This window comes from Eptesicus fuscus, chromosome 18 (assembly GCF_027574615.1).
Source record: "Eptesicus fuscus isolate TK198812 chromosome 18, DD_ASM_mEF_20220401, whole genome shotgun sequence".
NCBI lineage: Eukaryota > Metazoa > Chordata > Mammalia > Chiroptera > Vespertilionidae > Eptesicus > Eptesicus fuscus.
This window is the reverse complement of record NC_072490.1, coordinates 18,724,240-18,743,812: the sequence shown is the minus strand read 5'-3', so window position 1 is coordinate 18,743,812 and position 19,573 is coordinate 18,724,240. Positions and strand designations below refer to the sequence as shown.

General features: G+C 40.8%; 1 protein-coding gene across 7 annotated transcripts in view; it reads right to left on the bottom strand.

Annotated features, from left to right (window-relative positions):
* Window positions 1–19,573, bottom strand: part of THRB (thyroid hormone receptor beta) — a 292,618-nt gene that overhangs the window by 16,256 nt on the left and 256,789 nt on the right. For all 7 annotated transcript variants that reach the window (XM_054708075.1, XM_028129998.2, XM_054708074.1 and 4 more), the window contains 2 exons: window positions 5,006–5,106; window positions 2,969–3,116 (listed from right to left, as the gene is read on the bottom strand). In XM_054708075.1, coding sequence (XP_054564050.1) covers window positions 2,969–3,116; window positions 5,006–5,106 — 249 coding nt within the window. The remainder of the gene's footprint in view (window positions 1–2,968; window positions 3,117–5,005; window positions 5,107–19,573) is intronic.

Sequence of the window (19,573 nt, the reverse complement as noted above, 5' to 3'; positions counted from 1 at the left end):
TGCATGTCCCAGGACCGCTGGTGCGCAGACGGCTGAGGGCGGGGGGGCCCACAGGGTGGGTCACACTGGGGCGTTTTCTCCCTGGGCAGCACACTGCCATTGACTAGCCATTGTCCAATATAAGCCCAGGCGCCAAACTCCCAGTGCCTAGCCAGCTTTTCCAAACAAAGCTGGTTGGACACTGGGCATCCCAATCACACAGAAGGTGGCCCTAAATAAAAATAAAGCAGGGAGAGGACGAACCTATCCTACCCACAGGTTCCCAGATGAGTCTGTCTAGCCAATCATCTGAATTCACTCTTTCAGTTTCTATAACTCCCTTCCTCCCTCCAAATGGCTCCTAGGAAGGACTTCCTTACTAAGAGAACTTAGGAGGTTAAAGAAAGTTCTGTAGCAATAAATGGGACATTGATGATCCCTTCCTCCAGCTCCTCATTAGCTCCCTTCCTATATAATAAAAAGCTAATATGCAAATTGTCCCCTTGGGAGTTGACCGACCAGGAGTTTGACTGCTCACTATGACATGCGCTGAATGAAGGAAGGCCCCGACCAGCAGCCTGAAGGCCCCAATCAGCCCTGATTGCCAGCCAGGCCTAGGGACCCGACCCGTGCACAAATTTCGTGCACTGGGCCTCTAGTAAGGAATAATTGGAATGTAGCCAGGCTGCTCTTGGGTTTCACAAGTACTCACTTTGCATTACTCTACCTGGTCAACCCTTATTGGTGGTAAAGGAGCCCAGGCTTTGTCATCTAGAAAGATCTGTGTTTGAATTCTGACACGACCGCATTCTAGCTGTGTGACCTCTGGCAAGTTAGTTAGGCTCACTGAGCTTACATTTCTTCCTATATAAAATGGGATCAATAATATCCACTTCACAGTGTAGTCAATGTGACAATGTATTAAAAGTGCTCAGTAAATCCAGCCATGATTTTTGTCACGTATGCAGAAGGGAAATAAGAAATCTATACTTCTGTGGTTAATTTCCAAAACAAACCCATTTTGCCAGACTCTTAGTAACTATCCGTGGAATGGAAAGGCTGAGATTTACCAATATAGAGTTATGGTCTTTTGGGACTAGAAGGAACCCTAGATATTATCTAGTCCAACTCTTTCCTTCCACAGAAGAGAAAGTTGATCCAGAGAGATCACCACTGGCCTAAAGTCACACAGCAAGTTCATGGAAGAGCCAAGACAAGACCCAGGACATGTGACTCCAGTCCTACATCATTGTCCTAGGGCCATTTCTTGATGAAGGTGTGGCCTGCTAGGAAAAGGAAAAAGCAAACAGAAGGAAGAAGAGAACCAAAGGTGCTCAGCGAGTCTGCAAACAGAATAATCACCTAGATTTGATTAGATCACCAACATCAGGTGAGGATTGACAAGCATGGGAAATATGAATGAGCCCTGTTCAGCCATTGTAGTTCACTCATTAAAGAGAGAAGAGGGAGGGGGCTTTACTCATAACCCCATTTACCAAATGCATACACTGTGCCAGGGATGGTTGCATCAGACACGCATTATCTAATTTGATTCTGCAAACAACCTGCAAAGTAGGTGATCGTTTCACAGAAGGGAAATCAGAGATAAGTCTGATGGCCACACAGTTAGTAAGTGGCAGACCTGGGACTCCAAGAATTTTTCTCATTCTAAAGCCTGAGCTCCTATAATAATACTTCACAAGCAAATAAGGTGCACTCAGAATGGATTCCCACCCAGTCTAGGTTAACACTGAGTTTTTTTTAAACCTCATTAACATTCATATCTTTAAGTTCTCAATAGAACAATGAAATGGATACTTAATAATAACAGTTCGTTTTAGTGACACATCTAAGTATTTGGTTCTAGGTCAGTCATTTTCATATACCTTTGTCAGGCATATTGTTGGCAATGGCTAAAAGCCTTTAAAAGATAAAGACAATACACTCAGCAGGAGGTGGGATTAACCCTGGATTTGCAGCCTAACACCCTAACACAACCCTCCTCCTTTTAAAAACTCCCCATTCTGTCTTCTTTAATGGGCAAACCAGAACATTCCACAGATATTTTTGTTGTAGCGGAAAGAACCCTGTTAGTCACATAAACATAAGCCATGATGATTTCCTCTTTCAAGGGGGAAAAAATAAAATCCTTGATGCATTCCTTTTTTCTTTCTTTCCTTTATTTTTTCCCCTTCCTTCCTTTTTTTAAAACTAAAGGTTGGAATCCTTCATTGATGTGCAAAAAGTTTATGCCAGGAGAGATCATTAACCCTGATGCCTGGCAAAAGAGAAGCCACACGTTCAGAATGACACAGTCCTTATTTTATTATTAGATTAATTAAAGCCGATGGTGTAAATCCCCTCCTCAGTGTGGGGAGAAGAGACCCAAACGGCGGCTAATCTCACCACCATATGCTGTGGCACTTTGGAAACTGGGTAGGAAGACTTCAGCTCGGAATGTTTTTAAGGCTAAAAATATAACCACCAACCAACAGCAGGGTGACTCCTGCAATAGCACTCAGTTTCGCATTCTTCAGAAATTTCTGATCACGATGTTTTCTGCCAGTGCCCTGTCTCCGAAAATGGCCACAAAATAAATTCCTGTCTCTGCTTTTGAAAACGAGTAGGAGTCATCCATGTGGTTCTCCCCACATGAATGTTGTGTGTAAAATTAGACCTTAGCAAGGTGAATGGACAAGACCTCTCATTTATAATCTTCAATGCAGGCAGAGTAGTGCAAACAGTCTTGCAAGCATGAAGGTATAATTTAATCACTTTCCCTCACCCGTCAGCTGGAGACCTGGAGAGTTAGGAGCTGATAAATGAGGGGTTGGGTGGGAACTACCAGCAATGACTGCGGGAATGCTAGGTGTCTCCCCTGTGTCCACATGGGTTCCTGCTCGATTTTCTGCTTGGCTGATCTCCTTGAGCCAAACCTTTCCCCAATCAACACCCCTTGAATATAAAGCAAAGGAAGAAGATTACTTACAATCTGTTGCCATGCCAACATAGATGCATTTTTTAAAGCGACATTCCTGGCACTGGTTTCGTGTAACTTTGTCTATGACACATTTTCCTTCATATTTACAGGAATAGGATGGATGGAGATTTTTCTGAATGGTTCTTCTAAAGAAACCCTACATGAAAAGAAAGACCCAAGACAACAGTTTCATGTTTTCTAGAAATACATGACTCCAGAATCTCATGTCCACAGAGCTGTGATGGATTGTTTTGGGCCTGTAGCTCTATTTATACACATATAGGACAGTTGGATCAAAGTGAATCTAAAGAATTCTAAATCTGAACTGAAGAAGATGTCACAGGACTACAGAGTTAACATCTTTTTTTTTTTTTGGCATTTATTCAAGGAAAAGAGGCTAATGGGAAAAATCTAGTGTTTGCTTTTATCTTTCTAAACATTGAGTAATAATATAAATAAGTTATGTTATTTCATTTCATAGAGTGTCATAATTATGCTGCTAAATTAAGCTATGAGGAGATTTGCTGTACTTTTTAATGGAGAATAAAAGAGCTGGAAACTTACTTGCAATACTTTGGTGTCATAATTTAATCATTTAGTAATTAAACGAATATAACTGCCTTTAGAGATTTAGTTTAGTTCTTGTTTTTAACTCTTGAGATAGCCATGATCAGCTCAGATCGTCCTTGAAACAACAGTACATGGGGAGTCCGGCCGGTGTAGCTCAGTGGTTGAGCGTTGACCTATATACCAGGAGGTCACGGTTCGATTCCCGGTCAGGGCACATGCCTGGGTTGCAGGCTTGATTCCCAGTGTGAGGCGTGCAGGAGGCAGCCATCCAATGATTCTCTCTCATCATTGATGTTTCTATCTCTCTCGCCCTCTCCCTTCCTCTCTGAAATCAATAAAAATATATGTAAAAAAAAAAGTACATTTGTGAGTAGAAAATTTCAGGTTCTCTATCACATTTTCCCCACAACTCATTGCATTAGGGTTTTTCCTTTCATCATACTCTTTTTCTTTAAAAAAAATTTTTTTTTTTCAATTGATTTCAGAGAGGAAAGAAGAGGGGGAGAGAGAGAGAAACATCAATGATAGAGAATCACTGATCAGCTGCCTCCTGCATGCCCCCTACTGGGGACTGAGCCCGAAACCTGGGCATGTGCCCTAACCAGGAATTGAACCAATACCTCTTGGTTCATAGTTCAATGCTCAACCACTGAGCCACACTACTTTTCTCCAGTATCCACAGACATCCACCCTAAGTTCAATGTGTTTCTTCCTTTCTTAAGGCACGGGAGAATGCCACTGTGAAATTTTCTGAGGATACCATTTAGTTCCAGGCTTAGGTGGCTTATGTAACACTCTGAAGGGTGTGTTCTACCAGAACCTTTCTGGACATGATACTTAAGTCTTAGCAAATATACTTAAATATTGTAGGAATTGATAATGGCACAGAGCACTTATTGTTAGCGGCTCATTGCAAAGTGCTGTACACATATCTTCTATCTTGTCTATAACTTATGAAGTAGGGACTTAGTATCTCCATTGTGGGGTTTGGAAAATGAAGCCTCAGACAGGTTAAATCACTTGTCCAAAGTCACATGGGAACCACATGCTGGATCTTGGCCTGGAACCCAGGAATTAGACTCCAAATCAGCAGCAAACAGCCTGTGGCAGAGCGAACCCTGTCTCCTCGAAACACTGGCGATAAAACAGGAGGAGAAATGATAACTTCTTGGGATGATAACATGTCATATCTATGCATTTTAAAACTCAAAGGGAGAACTTTGTTTATTTCTTTTTATTATCTCCCTTTCTAAAAAAACAGACACCACACTCTCCCAAACATTCATTTAATTATTTTTGATTTGGAAAAAAAATTTAGTTCTTGAACATGCCAAAAAATAGAGAACTACCAGACACCAGGAGGATCACAGGCCAGGAATGCTGGAAATTGGGTCTAATTTGAACTGAAACTTAAGGTTGCATTCTGGTGGGAGGGGCCTAGGGCTGGACTGGGCTACTGAGGGCCCAGGCAATTACCTTGCAGCCTTCACACGTGATGCAGCGGTAGTGATAGCCCGTGGCCTTGTCACCGCACACCACACATAGCTCGTCCTTGTCTAAGTAACTGGGGATGTACCCTGTGAAGGAGGAAAAAAGAAGGATGTGAGAAAATAATATTGTGCTGAAGTCAAAGACATACTACAGCCAGGAGGAGGATAAGGAGAAGACAGGAGGTAACATGGATGAGAGAGGAGGCAAGACAATTATTTTATACATTTTAATATAATTTTTGCTTTAGGATCTATATCTTCTGATGGTTGAGATTTTAATATAAAAGGTAAATAAATTGTTTAACAAGAAAACATTTAAAAGTCTTCCCCTGACAATATACTTCTCCAGTATCTTAACCTTATCTGGCATCTTATCTCACACTTACAGAGCTTATGAGGCCCAGGGTTTCAGAATGCCTTGGAAATAAGTGTGCTCACACTTGCTGTACGAGTGGGAACAGACCCAAAGATTGTCGAGCCAGGATCTGAGACACTGAGTGCTCTGGATTCTGGACAACACATTCTTTTTGTTTATTTTAGACCTTGTTCTTAGAGGGCTTGATTCACTTTGAAATCACGGCACCATACAAATAAATTCAGAACACTTTATAGCTGGAAAGGTCCTGGGAGATCATCAAGTTCTTTTGAGGTGAACAGGCCTTCAGAAGTTTGGGTTTCCTTAGGGTCACCCTAGAAATTAATAGTAGATTCAAGCTCATCCAAGATCTAGTGATCTGGGGAGATGCATGCTCTCGAATCAGCTAGACTTGATGCTGTGTGTGTGTGTGTGTGTGTGTGTGTGTGTGTGTATGTGTGTGTGTGTGTGTGTTTGACTCTGCTCTGATCACTAGGTTTAATACAGTGAGACATTACTAAGGAGAGCTTAAGGGCATGACTGTTTCCCCACATAAAAATCACTATGTCCAGGCCAGTCTGATTAAGATACCATCACCAGAAGTGAAAATTTGAAGTTTGAATTTTGCACAACTTGTTCAACTTTCTACTTTGGACTATAGAGACCACTGTTCATGCCAATCAAAAGAGTCTTTGCTTGCTGGTTATCATTCCCCTTTGAATAACTGTAAACCCCCCAACCCCAAGGTTGTATACCACTATCTGCTAGGTAATGAATGGTATGGTCACTCAAATTTAATAAGAAATACTAACAAAATCTACAGGAAAACTCATTAGGCATTGATTCATTCCAAACACAGTTTTGGGGCATCCACCCATACAAAGAAATGCTAGGTAAATTAATGTTTTGCTAATTTGTGTTTTCCAATTTTTCTATAACAAACTGTCTTATTTGTGTAGTTTTTATTTAAAAAACCTGGACTTGGTAAGGAACTAATACACAAATACACCCATTGTTTTTGATTTATAAAGACTGACCACTAAAGTCCATTGGAAAATGCTAGTTAAGTCCAGAGCATCTCTGACCATGTTCACTATAAACCTCTCCCCCTCCCCCCAATTCTACAGTTTGATAACTAACTAGTTCTCTGGACACACAGCCTATACTTTGACACCCCATAAGGAAGCTAAATCATCAGCATGTTTAGTTATTATTCCAATTTAAATTGAACCTCCTCAGTTCATCCCACAGCACAGATCCTTCTGAGTTCAGCTTTTTCTCACTGGTACTTCCTTTCCTACGTCATTTCTTTATATACTTCAAAAATCTTGAATGGTTCATTCTTTAGTCTTTCCCAACATACGAATTCTGATTCCTTTTACGTTTGATTATTAGTATTAGGCACCAAATTTTGCATCATGTTAACCTTTAACCCTCTGGTAAACAATATATCCATCCATCCATCCACCCGTCCGTCCATCCATCCGTCTGTCCCTTTATTTAACAAACATGTATGGGCTTCTTGTGTAAGACACTCGGTACAAACTTGAAACAGCATTAACTTAAAGGTATTCTTTCTTTGTGTCCACAAATTCCAGCTGAGGTGCCCTGGAGGCCCTCACTTCACAAAATCTTTCCTCAAAACAGCAACTGCCTTTCTTTTTCTTTTTTAATCTTTATTGTTCAGATTATTACAGTTGTTCCTCTTTTTCCCCCCATAGCTCCCCTCCACACCACCCCACCCCATGCCCTTACCCCGCCACTGTCCTCATCCATAGGTGTACGATTTTTGTCCAGTCTCTTCCCGCATCCCCCACACCCCTTTCCCCCCGAGAATTGTCAGTCCACTCCCTTTCTATGCCCCTGATTCTATTATATTCACCAGATTATTCTGTTCATCAGATTTTTTATTCACTTGATTTTTAGATTCACTTGTTGATAGATATGTATTTTTTGTTCATAATTTTTATCTTTACCTTTTTCTTCTTCTTCCTCTTCTTAAAGAATACCTTTCAGCATTTCATATAATAATGGTTTGGTGGTGATGAACTCCTTTAGCTTTTTCTTATCTGTGAAACTCTTTATCTGACCTTCAATTCTGAATGATAGTTTTGCTGGGTAGAGTAATTTTGGTTGTAGGTTCTTGCTATTCATCACTTTGAATATTTCTTGCCACTCCCTTCTGGCCTGCATAGTTTCTGTTGAGAAATCAGCTGACAGTCGTATGGGTGCTCCCTTGTAGGTAACTAACTGTTTTTCTCTTGCTGCTTTTAATATTCTCTCTTTGTCTTTTGCCCTTGGCATTTTAATTATGATGTGTCTTGGTGTGGTCCTCTTTGGATTCCTTTTGTTTGGGGTTCTCTGCACTTCCTGGACTTGTAAGTCTATTTCTTTCACCAGGTGAGGGAAGTTTTCTGTCATTATTTCTTCAAATAGGTTTTCAATATCTTGCTCTCTCTCTTCTTCTGGCACTCCCATAATTCAGATGTTGGTACACTTGAAGTTGTCCCAGAGGCTCCTTACACTATCTTCATATTTTTGGATTCTTTTTTCTTTTTTCTTTTCCGGCTGGGTGTTTTTTGCTTCTTTGTATTTCAAATCTTTGACTTGATTCTTGTGATCCTCTATTCTGCTGTTGGATCTCTGTATATTATTTTTTATTTCAGTCAGTGTATGCTTAATTTCCAGTTGGTCCTTTTTCATATCCTCGAGGGTCTAACTAAATTTATCGGCTTTTCCTAGAAAATTCTTGAAAAACCTCATAACCATGGCTTTGAACTCTATATCCTGTAGTTTGCTTTCCTCCATTTCTTTCATTTGTGACCTGTTTCTTTGTCTCCGCATTTTGGCTGCTTCCCTGTGTTGAAAGAGTGGCTTTGTGTGCTAGGTGTCCTATAGGGCCCAGTGGCTCAGCCTCCCCAGTTACCTGAGGTAGGACACTCTTGGTGCACCCCTTTGGAGGCTGTGTGCACAGTCTTGTTGTAGTTAAGCCTTGATTGTTGTTGGTATCACTGGGAGGAATTGACCTCCAGGCCAATTGGCTGTGAGGATCAGCTGTGTCTATGATGGGAGAACTTCTGTGCTGGAAACACCCTTATGAGGCAAGACTTGCTTCAGTGGGGCTTTGCTGCTCACTGAGTCTGCCCCCTGAGTGTGTCCCTTATGGATCTGAGGAGTTATAATCTGGATGGTCCCACTCTGACCACTGGGTACACTGGCTCTTGGATCTCCAACGAGGTGCAAATTTAGCCTCTGCCTGAGGCCACCCAGCAGGAGCTATGGAGAGATCTGCAGATTCTTCTTCTTTGTTTGGGTTTTGGAGGTGCCCAGATGAGGCCCAGCTGTGAAGCAATGCAAGCTGCTGTGGGGCCTTGGGCCTTCTTTTGGATGTTCTGGGTCTCTCTGATTCAGCTGCTTTTTGTTAGATAAGTTTAGATTTCAAAGGACCAGGCCATTCATATGCAAAAGCCTCTGTGCACAGCTTGGATGGGGCAGAGTCTCAGGGCAGAGCAAACAGCAATGGCTTCCCATCAGCCCTGCCCTAAGAGGCTCCTGGGTCTCAGTGTCCCTTGGTAATCGCTGCAAGCACCTCTGAGAGAAAGCCGCCCTCGAGTTCCGCCCACTGCCAGACAGTCCAGTTTCTCCCCGTATGAGTCTGGGTCCCCAGAGTCTCGCCCGGAACTGGAGTTCAGAGCAGTCGGGAGCTTGTGTTTCCCTCTGGGTTGAAAAAGACAGCCACGTATTCAGTTGCCAGCCCTTTCCGCACGTGCACGCCTCTGTACCTCTGCACTTTACTTCTGCAGCTCCTCTGAGTCTCAGTGTGTTTTTCTCTTCCCTTCTAGTTGTAGAATTTCCACTTAGCCAGCCTTCCTGTGGTTCTGGATGATGTATGTTTTGTCTTTTAGTTGTAGTTTTGAAGTGGTTGTGCGAGGCAACAAGTTCAGGTGTTTACCTATGCCGCCATCTTGGTTTCTCCTAGCAATTGCCTTTTTGTTCTCAGGACTGCCCTAGTGGAATCTTTGAGCACCTTTACTTTATACCTTGCCCCCTGGCTGGCTGGGTCCTTGCTGCTGGGGGACAGTAGACACATTTACATTTATTCTTGCATTATGTCTTTTTACAAGTAAAGAAATATTTCACAGAACTTTTATCTTTGTCAAGAGTGGGAAGACAAACGTAACTCAAGAAAAAATAAAAGAAAATATATTTCTTTCTGGAAGTGAAAAATATTCTTATAAAATAATCAATGTGTGTGTGGGTTGAAAAGTTCAAATTAACAAAACTGGAGTCCAAGTTTTCAAACTCTAGGACACTGCGGGGTAGAGAAGGGAAAGGAGGACTAGGTGAGAGGTGAGAGGAGGGCAAAGGGGAGAGAACACAATGACAAGGGGCTCTAGATTTCCACCATCTAAAACTCTTAGGGCAGAAGAAGGAGCAAAGCAAGTTTTAGATTCTTTCTCCTGATTCAAGGCCAATAGGCCGACATTTTGGATGCACCAGCATTAATTGCTCACTACTCAAAACAGCACAAGCAATAACTCTACTGCAGTAGGTAGGCCTAGCCCACCTGAAAGGATTTAGGCCAGGAAGACTGGTTTCAGTTATTTTTCATTGGAAAAACTTTTGACTTTTGAGATGACCCACATTTATACACATTCACGTTCTCAATTTTTTTCCTGAACAAAAAGCATTCAGCTTTCATAGATAATTTTTTACACAAACACTTACTTTGTGTTTACCATGGGCCAGATATGTCCTGAATGCTTTACAAATATGACCTCGTTTAATCCTCACATCATCCTTATGAGGTAGCTGTCTTATTAGCCATTTTATAGATGAGAAACTGTAGCATAGAGAAATTAAGAGATTTGCCTGAGATAACATAGTAAGTGGGGGAGCTAGGATTCAAACCTAGATAGTAGGCTCCAGAGTCCATGCTCTTAACCACCCTGCCTCCCATGTGATCTTTCTTTACAGCACTTACTGTAGACATAACTTGATGGTTCTCTGTGCTATCATTTAATGTGTGATTACTTAATTAAAGGCTATTCCCCACTCAACCATAATCTCCACAGGAGCAGGGGTTCTGTCTAGTTTTTGTTGCCGCCGTATAGCCAGCATGTACTCATTTTGTGACCAATAAATATTTGTTGAAAAAATAAATCAGTCTTTATTGATGAAAAAAAAAAGACTTCCTGAAACAAAAATGTATTAATAATGTATTAATTTTTAGGGCTAGTGTTGGGCATAATACAGTTTCATGCACAAGAAGGACCTTCCTTCTTCCTATCCGTGTAGTCTCAAATTCTTAGCAGCTGACACAACCTTTCAATCCATAATTAGAGCTAAACCACTTGATGCAAACCAGCAGGAAAGGGAATAGATGGATATAATGAGTTTCAGTCAAAATCTTAATCACAAGGGTACATACACTGGCAGTCTATAGTGTTTGGCTTGCAGGGTGTTTAAAAATCTCAGCCAATTTTTAAAACTAGGAGCTTTCACATAAAACCCAGCTTTCTGCTTCTTGTGAAAAATTGGGAGATCTGGCATTCTCGAGCCCACATTTTCACAGGGCAGCAACAACTCTCTCTCCTAAGAGAGAGTCATACTTGCTAGTTATCTGCGGTCAGCACCAGTCCCTATTGTGCCCCAACTCTGAGGCGAAATGTCAGTTGCCATTTACGTTTATTCTTGCATTATGTCTTTTAACAAGTAAAGAAATATTTCACAGAACTTTTATCTTTGTCAAAAGTGAGAAGACGAACGTAATTCAAGAAAAATGAAAGAGAATATATTTCTTTCTGGAAGTGAAAAATATTCTTATAAAATAAGCAGTGTGTGTGCGGGTTGAAAAGTTTAAATTAAGCAGTCCTTATCAAACAACTGAGCCTCTCTCAATATCAGCTCTCTGGTGCGTGCAGGCATTAGAGTTTTAGAACTCTGGTGCAAATGTGATCATTTTCTGTTTTAAGAGAGGGGATGAGTGAAAAGCAGGAAGGTTGGAGTTTATTAGAAGAGTCGGAAAGGGATGGGAGTGGAAAGGGTCACCCGCAATGGGCACCAGCTGCCTCTGATTTTGCTTTAGGAGTGAACTTATGGCACTGGGCTTACACGGAACACCCACAGGTATTTCATGTCCTGCATGTTTGAGAAAAACAGTTGCCTTTTCTTTATCTGAAAATCCATTCAGAATGAGATTCAAGGTGATAGCTCTAAAAATGTGGGCTATCAGCTCTTCAGCCTGATGTGACATGAAGGAGAAGGAGTAGCTACATTGTTATCAGGATAACATCATTGCTACTCTAAGCTGCACTGGTCTCCCTGCAGGTAAGCCCTGCAGCCATGGTGGGTGTGCACATCACACAATGAAGAAAAGGAGATTACTGACTTCATGGTGCTAATGATCTAGATGGAGTGGACATAACCAAACATATATGACAAAGAGAACCCAAATTCAGGCTATGGGAATGACCTATAACACATATATGTAAGTAGCATGTTGCAGGTATATATGTCTATGTATGTTCAAGTGTACTACTCCGTTAAGAAACAGCTCAATCTGCAGAAATCTAAGCTTTTCAATATGAAACCAAAGGAGGGATTTTCACATTACAAAAGATCCATTACTGTAGATAGTCTCTAAATATTAAGTTCTTTTAATGTAGTGGTTCTCAACCAGGTGCGATTTTCACTCCAACGGGACATTTGGCAATATTTGGAGGCATTGTTGGTTGTGTACTACTGGAATCTTAGTGCATCGAGGCCAGGGATGCACTAGACATCCTTGCAAGGCTCAGGAGAGCCCCCAAATGTCAATAGTGCCCAGGCTGAGAAACTCTGCTCTAACACACATTATAGTATATACTTTCTTTTCTTTCTTAAAAAGGTAATTTGCACACGTGATTTAGTGTCATTGCATAAAACAAGGGGCACCACCTTTGAATGTGGTGGTGAGTAAACAGAAGAGGCTGATAGGCTGTGAGCTGAGCTAGTGACCTGAAGGGATACAGGCTGAGAAAGGCAGGATGCACACTGGCAGTGGGTGGTTGGTGGAGAAAAAGTGTCATTGGTTCAGGAATGGAGGGCAGTATGGCAGAGAGAGGAACACATGGAAAAACTGGCCAAGATTTCTGGAGCTGAGAGAGTGGACTGAAGCACAAAACCAGAAAGAAAATGGAACTCATTAGGGAAGGGAAGAGTTGGTGGAACTAGTGTTTGATCTAACAGGACATGGAAAAGGGTCTGAATGTTGAAGAGGGGCCTGTGGTAGATGCAGAGGGCAGGGGAGGACTGCCGCTGAGTGGCTGGAAGCAGAAGTCTTTGAGGGAGACAAGGGGTAAATGGGGAGAACAGGACAGGACAATGCGGCAGGAAGTATCTGCAGAGATGGAAAGAGGTCAGGGTGGGGTGACTACTTGAAAGCACATTCTGGGAATCTCCAGGAGAACTGAGGAAATTCATAAAGCAGCTGGTCCAGAGGGATCGGAGATGAGGGAAGTACCAAGGACAGCGCATGGAACGTCCGTCGTCATGAGGGTCTGGACAAGGAAGCCTACGGATACTAAGTGGGCACTGGTACGTAGTATCAGTACAAGAAGATGGGGTCAAAAAAAGCTGGACTAGAGCACCTGGTAGAGTGGGAAGCAACTAGACCTCAGGCTGAATGCACTTGAATCCTGGGAGCTGAGCAAAAAGCTTTGAGTTTGTGGAGAAGTATTTACAAAGGGATGCGAGGTGGTGGACATGAACCTGAATGCAGGACATAAGCAGCACCCATATTCTCTCCCAAGCCTGCCAGGCATCTGACTTCAGTTTCTCATCATGCCTTGGACTCCTGCTCTTAGCTTTCACTGTGAGGAATGGCAGCACACGCTCTAGGATGAAGTTAGGGCACCCAATGACATCTCTGAAGGATGTGCCTTTGACAAGAGAGAAAAGAAAGAAGAGCCAGCTCATGTTTTTGTCTGAGCTTGGACTTGGCTTGGAAACAATTGCTGTTTCTTAGTTTGCTTCCATTTTTGCGAGCTGAGAGGCACTTTCATTTAACTTTTGAAGAGTATGTTACGTGTTCTACAAAATGGCTCTATTTTCTGAACTGGTGTTGTATCTTAATAATATATGGGTGGCAGTGCCTAATTTGAGTCCTAACCTCATGTCAGCATTCTTACCATTACATAAGCATTGTACGAAAATCTGCAGTTGCATTAACCTCTTAAGTATCATTGCATTATAAAGACATGATGTCCGTGATAGATCATTGGGTGGAATGATTGTATATATGTTTAAAGAAATTCAAGTAGAGAGGAAGAGCGGAGAGGGGAGAGAGAGGAAAACGGAGGGAGAAAGAGATTGAGGAACAGAGGTGGTGGTGTGAGGGAGAGACAAAGAAGAGAAGAGGGGATGGGAGGGAAAGTTGAGAAAGAGAAATCGAAATAGTATGGGATCACTTCATATTCAAGTTCATGGTTGGGAATGATTATGCAATGGGACTTATAAATCTTTCCATTTTTGGTTTCCTTTCCTGCCTGCCTCTCACTAGACCGAGTGTGCTTCTAGCGTTTAAGGGTACCTGTTTCTCATGCAACATTTTTTTTTTCCTCTGGGCAGACTTTAAAACTTCCCCATTCCCAACTCTATGGTATAACAATCCTCTAACTTTAAAGAGGCCAAGGAAATTGTAATTAGAGATCATATTTCTCATATGAAGCTTAACTCCTCTTTTTAGTCCAAGCCTTTTGATGTGGGTCACTTCAAACATCCCCAACCTTACCATGTAATTTCCATTTCTAACGTCTACCCAAGTATTCACTCAAAGTCCACAGAGCTAGGAACACAAAAAAAGATTTAGATTCCTGTCCCCAAGATCGAGGGGCAATGAAAGCAGATTCAGAAAGAACAGTTTTATGTAGAGTTTCTGCTTCAGTTTTCCATTTTTCTCTCTGAAACACAAAGAACCAGAACACATGCAATCAAAACCAAACCCAAACCGAACGGGACAAGCACATCCCATTTCCTCGATCCTGGCTCCAAAACAGGACATTCTTTTCCTCTTGGACACGATCACCAACTCTGGTGCAAACACACCAGCAGCTCTGGGGACGTGCAATTCCTATAAAGATGGCACATTGCTAAGCAGAGAATCCTGTGCAGGACAGGCACTCCAGAGAAGGGTTCTGTGTAAACAGACCCAGAGGCTGACTGGCAAAGCTGCCCGCAGAACAGCCAGACTCAAGCTGTTTGGGGACTTGGAATGTCATTGGAATTTCTGGTGGAAACAGCCAGCCCCCGTCTCTCCCTTCCCCCACAAAAAGACATCAATTTTAACTGTGCCGAAACCACCGCCTCAAGGAAGACACAACATCCTGGCTGCCAGTTCCCCTCCCCTTCGTCTGATTTCCAAACTTGTTCCCTTTCCTCCTGAAGTCTGCGACCAGAACTGGCTGCAACGACCGATTTTAACTTAACAAATCATGGCTAGGTTACTTGGAAGACAAAAAAATACATTAAAAAAATAAAATAGGTTTAAAAAAGAAGCTCATATATTCTGAGTGATAGCTATGGTGTTTTTAATTTGTCTCCAACTTTTACAAATTAAATATGTGTTTTCTCATATTCTATAGTGAAAAATAAGACAGACATTATATTCTGTATCTCAGCCCTCCTCATTGCAGAAATTACATTGGCTCCTCCACCGATTCTTGAAGTCTTATCTCAAATTTGATTCAATGAACTGAATTCTGACTCCTTCTTAGTTTGTGTTCTCAATGCTTCAGAAGCTTGACGACTTTCCCTCCTCTTGGTTATAAATATAAAAACAGGAAAATTACACAGAAGGAGTCAAAAGTCATTCTAAAGTCAGCCATTAAGATAACCAGACTTAACATTAGGTTCTGTATGTAGCTTTCTTTTATTCCATTGATGTGTACTTAAATACACTTTTAACATTTTTATTTTATTTTCCTTTTTATTGAATTTATTGGGGTGACACTGGCTAAGAAATTTACGCAGGTTTCAGGTGCCAATTCCACAACACATCATCTGTACACTGTATTGCGTGTTCAGGTCCCCAAGTCAAGTCTCCTTCCATCACCACTTATCCCCCCCTCCACCTACTCCCATGCCAATTTCCACACTGTTATCCATAAATACCCTTAAACAAACAAGATTATGATCATTCTCTACATACTAGAAAATTCGAATTAAAGGCTAGCAAATAAGCTATCCTTAAAAAATTATAAAAAGTTAAGACAGTTGCATTAGTGAAGTGTTTATAGAGCTGTAGCGACAGCAACAAACACAGATGAAGCAATTATGAATTTCATGAAACTAAAGATCCAATTGAAATAATGAGGCCTGCCTCACTGGACACCTGCTTATAGTCTTAATTTTCCCTCAAGGAGATACGTCTGATGCCCTTCAGCAACAACAAAAATCAATAATGGATCAATATGGATAAACATGTTGGGTACGACCTTTTGTCCTAAGAGATAGTTGACAGCTGGGTTTAGTTTTACCGGGATTTACTTAAAGACTTGTAACAGTAAATAGTGGCGCATTTAAGAATATTTGCCTGCTTTGATTTAGTGAGTTTGGCAGGTGGCAGTGGCCTTTCAATGGCATATGGCTTTGAGAAATTACATCAATATATGCATACACAATGTGTCTTAACCTCTAGTTCAAGCATCAAATTAATTAGTAAAGAATCCCATTCTAACATCTTATAAGCAAATATTTTCCAGTGCAGGTTGAAGAAAATACAGTGGAAAGACAAAAGAGAGTAAAAAAGCATGAAAAGTTTTGCAGGAATTTTTAAGAATAGTTGAATGCCCAAATTGAAAGACAGACACTAATATTTTCTTATGATCCTACATCACTAAGAAAGGCATATCCAGGCATGTTGAGTGAGGTAATGTTGACTTCTTTTCAAAGATAAATTACTTAAAAGTATAATATTAAATGAAATAGAAAGCTCACAATCTATCTCACATGGTGTGCTCCTTACAATAAATAAGAAATTCAATGTCCTTCAAAAGGATGTAAAACTAAATGAAAATGCAGATGAACAAGTCTGAATTTGTTTTACGCTATAATCCTCTTCATATTTCATATTTGGAAGTTATAGAATAGCACAGAAAACATGAACACAGTATATGGTAAAAACTAAACAAGGATTTTAGATTCACTTTATATATATATATATATTTTTTGACTTTTTTTTATTGAGGTATTATTGTGTACATATCTTACCATTACCCCCACCCCCCCCCATACATGCCCTCACCCCCCAGAGTTTTGCGTCCTTTGTTTATGCTTATATGGATGCATACAAGTCCTTCGTTTGATTTCATATCTCCCCCACCTCTCCCTAACTTTCCCCCTGTAATTCACTTTATATATTTTTTATATTCTGTTTACCAGTTTTTAAAACAGGCTATATTAACTATAGTCACATTAAAAAAGGCAAATGATAATTGTTATAGGAGCCACCTCAAATAAACCACATTCTGTTTTAAGATAATTTCACAGAGAAATTCACATTTGAAGTTCAATGGGCATCATATACCTGCAAATTAAGAAACCCATGAATTGGGTTTCCTATGAAATATCCTATAGATTGTACACAGTACACAGAAAAAACAAGTTTCTGGTATATTTGCAGTAGAATTTAGGTATTTTAGAAAGTATTTTCTAACTGGCAGTTGCGACTAAGTTCCCTAAGAACTACCTGTTTGCCTCTTTATTACTTTTTGGTAATATAAGAAATGATCTATTGATAGAAAATTAAGCAGCACTGTAAAAACCACAGCCTCTATTAAAATAAATGGATATTGCACATGTTTCAACATTGGATATTTTGGAGGATATTTCATTCACTTTCATATGAGAGTTCATTTGACATGATTGCAGACATGTCAAACCTTAGGGACACAATGGCAATATAAAATGTTCCAGTTTCTTTTTGAGTGTTAGCTTCTTACCGCTTGGTATGGTTACAAGTAGATTCTTTACAGTTTAGATGGATAAGTAAATATACTGAAATGAACATTTACAAATCCTAACATGTCAACATTATAGTCTTGTTTGCCTCACTGAAATATGTTTCTAGTTAACTAAATAAACTTTTAATGTAAAATGACAAGAAAAACTCAAATGAGTTTTTAATCTGAACATGGACTAGGGAGTATGATCCCACTTCAAACGCTGCAGTACTTATTCACCAAGGGGAAGCTTTTTACATGTTTTCTTTAGCAAAGAAGCTGACATTAATCACTTTGGGAATATATATATATATATACACACACACACACACACACACACACTCACACACACACACTCACACAGACACACACACAGTCTAAAAAAACAATTCAATCCAACTTGCATATATAAAGAAAAAAGTGTTTGGAAATCTTTGTTGTTCATGGACCCCTTTCAATCACCCAGCAGCCTCTCTTTACTGCTGTTTTTAATTTCAAACACTCAGCACCCAAAGTCAAATATGTGACAAAGCTGATGCAAACTGTAACTTTAACACACAACGGAAACTTTTAATACATTTAGGTATAATGGTCCCTACCTTTTTTTTGAGAGTAAGATGGCGACTGCCCTTGAGAAAAAGTAGACTTTTCTTCGGTGAAATATTCAGGCTGGCTGTATTGATTCAGGGCCATGTCCAAGTCAGAGTCCTTGCTTTTTAGCATGTTTCCAGGGTAACTACAGGTAGAAGGCTGATTCACTGCCCAGGCCTGTTCCATATATATGTTGTTACTGGGCACAGCCTGAGCGCTGCACCCACTGTAACCCGGACTATCTTCAAAATACGCGTAATAATCAGTGGCCTGCATGTAGCAGTTGCTGCTGGCAGCTGGGTGCACTTCATAGAGTTCTTGCATACAATAGTTCATTTTGTTACCCTGGTTCAGTTCCTACTTTACATATACACACACTCTATGCATGCATTCACCAGCCCCATACACCCAGAGAGCCGGGCATATACGCCGAGAAGCGTACATCCATACACATGAAAGGAGAAGGGAAGATGAATAAACACCACCACCAACACGGCAACCCAGCCTGTGTTACTTTGGAATAGCACCTGATGTGCTAAAATCCTATCTAGATTGAGGTGTCTATTGAGCTCTCCTGCCACTTGAACATATTGGAAAGCAGATTTCTGACTAAGTGAGGTCTTAAGCTGTGAATGCAGCTAATTCCTGGGGAAGATGGCAGGCAGGTAGGGATGACCTTAGTCCAGCTACAGCACAGAGAGCAAGGATGTTCCTGTTGCTCTGAAACTGGGAGATTCATTTTATAGGTGGTTTTGAATCCCTTTCAGCATGATAGAAAATGATTACTCATTGTTATGTCATTTTGGTTGACAACTTAAGCATGAAATGTTATAAAGATATCTTAGAGACTATCCTTGGATACACAGAAAATCCTAAAATCAATAATCGAGTTTATTAGCCTGATGACTGACTCCAAAACATTAATCCAGTCATACGAATGACAGTGGCTAAATCTGTTGTTGAATGTTACCGATCAGCTTTTAAAACCAGGATCCAACCATTTCCTAATGACACATAGGTCCCACAGGTTTTTAAAACAGGCCTAGGAAAGCCACATTTGAAAATGCTGCTGGTTTGCACCTGATAATTTTCTACATCATTAGCACTAATCTACATGAGACCTAAAGCTCAAGTTAACTGCTTATTCTGTCTCTATTGTTTTCTTTGTAAGTGCCTGAGGGAGAGCCCAGGGGAATACCCTTAAGAAGAATACCCCTCTATTACAGCATTACCCCCTCTCTTGACACTTAACAGCACTCTTACCAGTAGTATGTGAAAACTGTGCACACCACCATTTTATTCCCATTCAAATCTGCTTTGGAGACTATCTTAACGCGTAATTGGATTTAATTGTATTCACGCACTAGACATTTAAAGATAGTGATCCAAATGGGAAAAGAGTTTTCTCGAAGAATCACATCTTTGAACTAAGATGTGAACAAATATCAAATTAGATCATAGTTACTTGCTGATGATTACTAATGGTATTCTCTCCACACAGATGGTGGTTCGCATGTGTATGTCCACCTATACGTGTGTGTTCTCGATGATGAGGGCGGAAGCTGCTTTCTTTGAGCCTAGGGAGTCTTCCTCTTTCCTCTGGAGACTCGGTTCGCATGGTGGTGCT